Genomic DNA, 3,279 nt, shown 5'->3' on the forward strand with positions numbered 1-3,279 from the left:
TTGCGTTAATTTGATAAACAAACAAGTACAAACCATAAGAAAGTGATGAACACTGAGTTTATAAGTGTACTAGCATTAATACAAAAATTAAATACATGAGCTACAATAAATGCCCATGAAGTAGTTATTTCTTTCAGAAATACCAGCCATGATGTGGTGTCGTTAAAATTCAGAGCAAAGCACCACACAGTCCACCCAATTGCTATTCGTTTTGACAACATATGCACTTTTTCATACATTTTTGGACTACCTAGTTCTTTCAAAGAATCATCCACTGCAGTTAGTCTCTTCATACACATTTGAAGTCTCTAAAATGAAATTAAAAAATAATATTAAATACAATGGTATATATTATTATTCTGTGATGCGTTTACACATATAGGCAACTTAAAAAATCTTGCTTAATACAATCATTTTAATATTAAATAGAAATGTTATATTGACAATTGATGTAAATATTTCATGTGCGTAATTACTTTAGCATTACAGTGTAATCTAATTAGTGTAAATGTAAAAATATAATTGGTAAAAAGATTAAACACATTAATTATACCTTGTTGTAATATATGTTAAAAATCACAGATGTAATTGTCGTAATGATGGTAACTTCCAAAACGATTAACGTAATGGTATGGGGAAATAATTTTTCAAATGAAAGAGACCTCACCGTATAGTACAAAAGATAGCCATTTAAAAACCACACTGCCGCAGAATACAGAATGCTTAGATATACAACCCCAGATTTTGGACTAGTTAATGGATAGACACATAAACCGATAATAAAGCACGTAATAAAAAAAGGTCGAAAGGCTTGTTGAACTGTGGTAGTCATGATCGTCACAACCACGAATTAACACTGAGTGTTAAACTTTTTTTTGTCAAATTTGTCATTTCATTTGTTGGCAATTACATTAATGCGTAATAATACTGTTTTTTTTTTTCATAATAGCGATATATGCTCATTGGAGCACTTACGCAAATATGTTTCCATTAAAAGGTCGATCCGTTTTAGTAAATGAAAGAAATGACTGGTCACTAAATATGTGCTGCAAAATAATTGAAACATTGACGCTGATATTAATTTCTTATGTGTTTCTCTATGCAAAGTAAATATATTTAATATTATTTTTATTGTATCGTTTATGTATTTTTTTAACTATACTATAATATTGTATGTATATATAACAATTTTATATTTAATACTAACGTAAAAAATTCACTATATTGAATTATAAAAAATCTTAATACAATAAAATATTGAATAAGATATAAATACACACACACACACACACACACACACACATACACACAAAATATTAAGTTGACATATAAAAATATAATGATGTAATTCAAAGGAATGATATAATTTGGAAGAAAGAGAAAAAGAGAGAGAGAGAGAAAGAGAGAGAGAGAGAGAGAGAGAAATTTGTAACATAAAGATTTTTATTACATAATAACGTAGAGATACAATGTTCATTAATCACAACAAAATATATTTTATAAACGACAATTCTTGTTTAATTGTTCAAAATATGCATCTTGTGGTATAGGAGACATTTGCATTATAATCATAATAAATGTTGCAACTGTCATGACAAGTTGAAAGAAAATATTGCGCTCATTTGCTGCAACAATGAAATAACTCAAAAATTGTGATTTTTCAGGGGAGACACAATTTAAAGTTTGGAATTGTTATAACTTTCTATGAGAATTTTAAAATACCGTATTAGCAAGTAACTCTTATTGCAACTTTTATGATGTTCTTACTACAACGACAACTGAGATTGATTGAGTTAAGACAGTATTGCACCCCACATAATTCACTAAATGATATGGCACAATAGCGACACAACTGTTCCCTCGAGTTTGTGAAGCTTAAGCATCGTCGATTTAACTGTAAATAGTACATGTAACAAACCTTTTTCCTGTACAAATAACTCAAAAAGGGCGATTTTTATGTTATGTTATTGTTACACCAAATGGAGCGATATGCAATTTAAATTTCCGTACGGAACAAAGATTTTAATAAGAGATAAGAGACATTTTAGATTAGTATTTTGTATACACTAATTACATTTGTGTCATTTGTTAGAATTTAATATAAAGATATGATATAAATTTGATAAAAAAGGATAAAAAATTTTGACATTTTAGCAATCAGTTTGAATGTTCTACATAATTATTTTAAGATAGTGCAACAAAATTATTTTCAGATCTGCATCTAGCTAAATTTTTAGATACTTCAGCAAAACCATTCTTTCCGTATTCAAGATAGTGGAAATAATTTTCATGTGTATTAAAACATATTAAAAATGTATAAATCGCTAATAATTGATTTAATTAATTTTTTAATATTATATATTACTTGGTTATATACATATTATATATAAAGAATGCGTTTTGCTTTTTAATTATTAATATTTCAAGCGCAATGAAAATGTTTCACGTTTTTTAGTTTATTATTCAAAGATATTATTACGTGATTAATCTGTAAGTACAACAAAAAGAAGAAAACTACTAGTTGATAGAATCATTAATTGTTTTTTAAAAATTATTACTACACTGGCAAGTGATATACACGCATATAATCGATGTAATTACAGATAATTATTTTGATGCGCTTTTGGGATTCTAAACTTAATATGAAGTCTTCAGGCGTTCGACATTTGTATAACGATGATCAAATACGTTGTAATTGTTACGCAGAACTAAAAAAAAATGTATAAATTTTCAATTAATTCTTATATTTGTAAAGATAGCATTATATTTAAATATGATGTAAGATAAATGTAAGATAAATAATATAATGGATGTAAGAAAAAATTAGTAACTTAACTTTAATAACAACTTTAACAAGCTTAGAAGCATTTTTATGAATTTCTCTAATGTACGTAAAATACAACACAAAAAAATAAAGTAACAGTAAAAATAGTTGAAAAATAAACCTTTATGAAAAATTTGTTGCCCAAGGGGAAAAAACCCATTCCAGTAAACTCCAACGGATGATGCATTGTTTGCAAATTGAACTGATAAATCTGTACATGAATAGTTATTTAACGTAATTTGCTTTATTTACTTTTTGCTATTAAAATATTTTTTACCTCTTTCAAAACGTCAGCATATCGAAGAGTCAATTTATTGATTATTTTGTCAATTTTGTTAGCCTAAAATTTATAATTAATTTATATTAAATATATGTATATTCTCTCTTATTAAAAATGCATTGTACATTTTTTTTACCTTAACACTGACATTTTCACAAATGTAATTTATAATATA

At 26.4% G+C, this 3,279-nt stretch overlaps 1 protein-coding gene and 1 long non-coding RNA gene across 2 annotated transcripts; both read right to left on the reverse strand.

Annotated features, from left to right (window-relative positions):
- Positions 1-33: 33 nt before the first annotated feature.
- Positions 34-833, reverse strand: LOC112468464 (the record flags this gene model as incomplete). The annotated part of the gene is made up of 2 exons (XM_025037661.1): positions 554-833; positions 34-308 (listed from the first exon to the last, which is right to left on the reverse strand). Coding segments are annotated over exons 1-2 (554 nt in total), but the record flags the coding sequence as incomplete, so codon positions are not given.
- Positions 834-2,557: 1,724 nt separating this feature from the next.
- Positions 2,558-3,278, reverse strand: LOC112468463. The gene is made up of 4 exons (XR_003042404.1): positions 3,241-3,278; positions 3,102-3,164; positions 2,946-3,035; positions 2,558-2,708 (listed from the first exon to the last, which is right to left on the reverse strand). It is a non-coding gene; the product is annotated as an uncharacterized LOC112468463 (long non-coding RNA).
- Position 3,279: the final 1 nt, after the last annotated feature.

Source organism: Temnothorax curvispinosus, unplaced genomic scaffold (genome assembly GCF_003070985.1).
Source record: "Temnothorax curvispinosus isolate PA1 unplaced genomic scaffold, ASM307098v1 QBEX01018507.1, whole genome shotgun sequence".
Classification (NCBI taxonomy): domain Eukaryota; kingdom Metazoa; phylum Arthropoda; class Insecta; order Hymenoptera; family Formicidae; genus Temnothorax; species Temnothorax curvispinosus.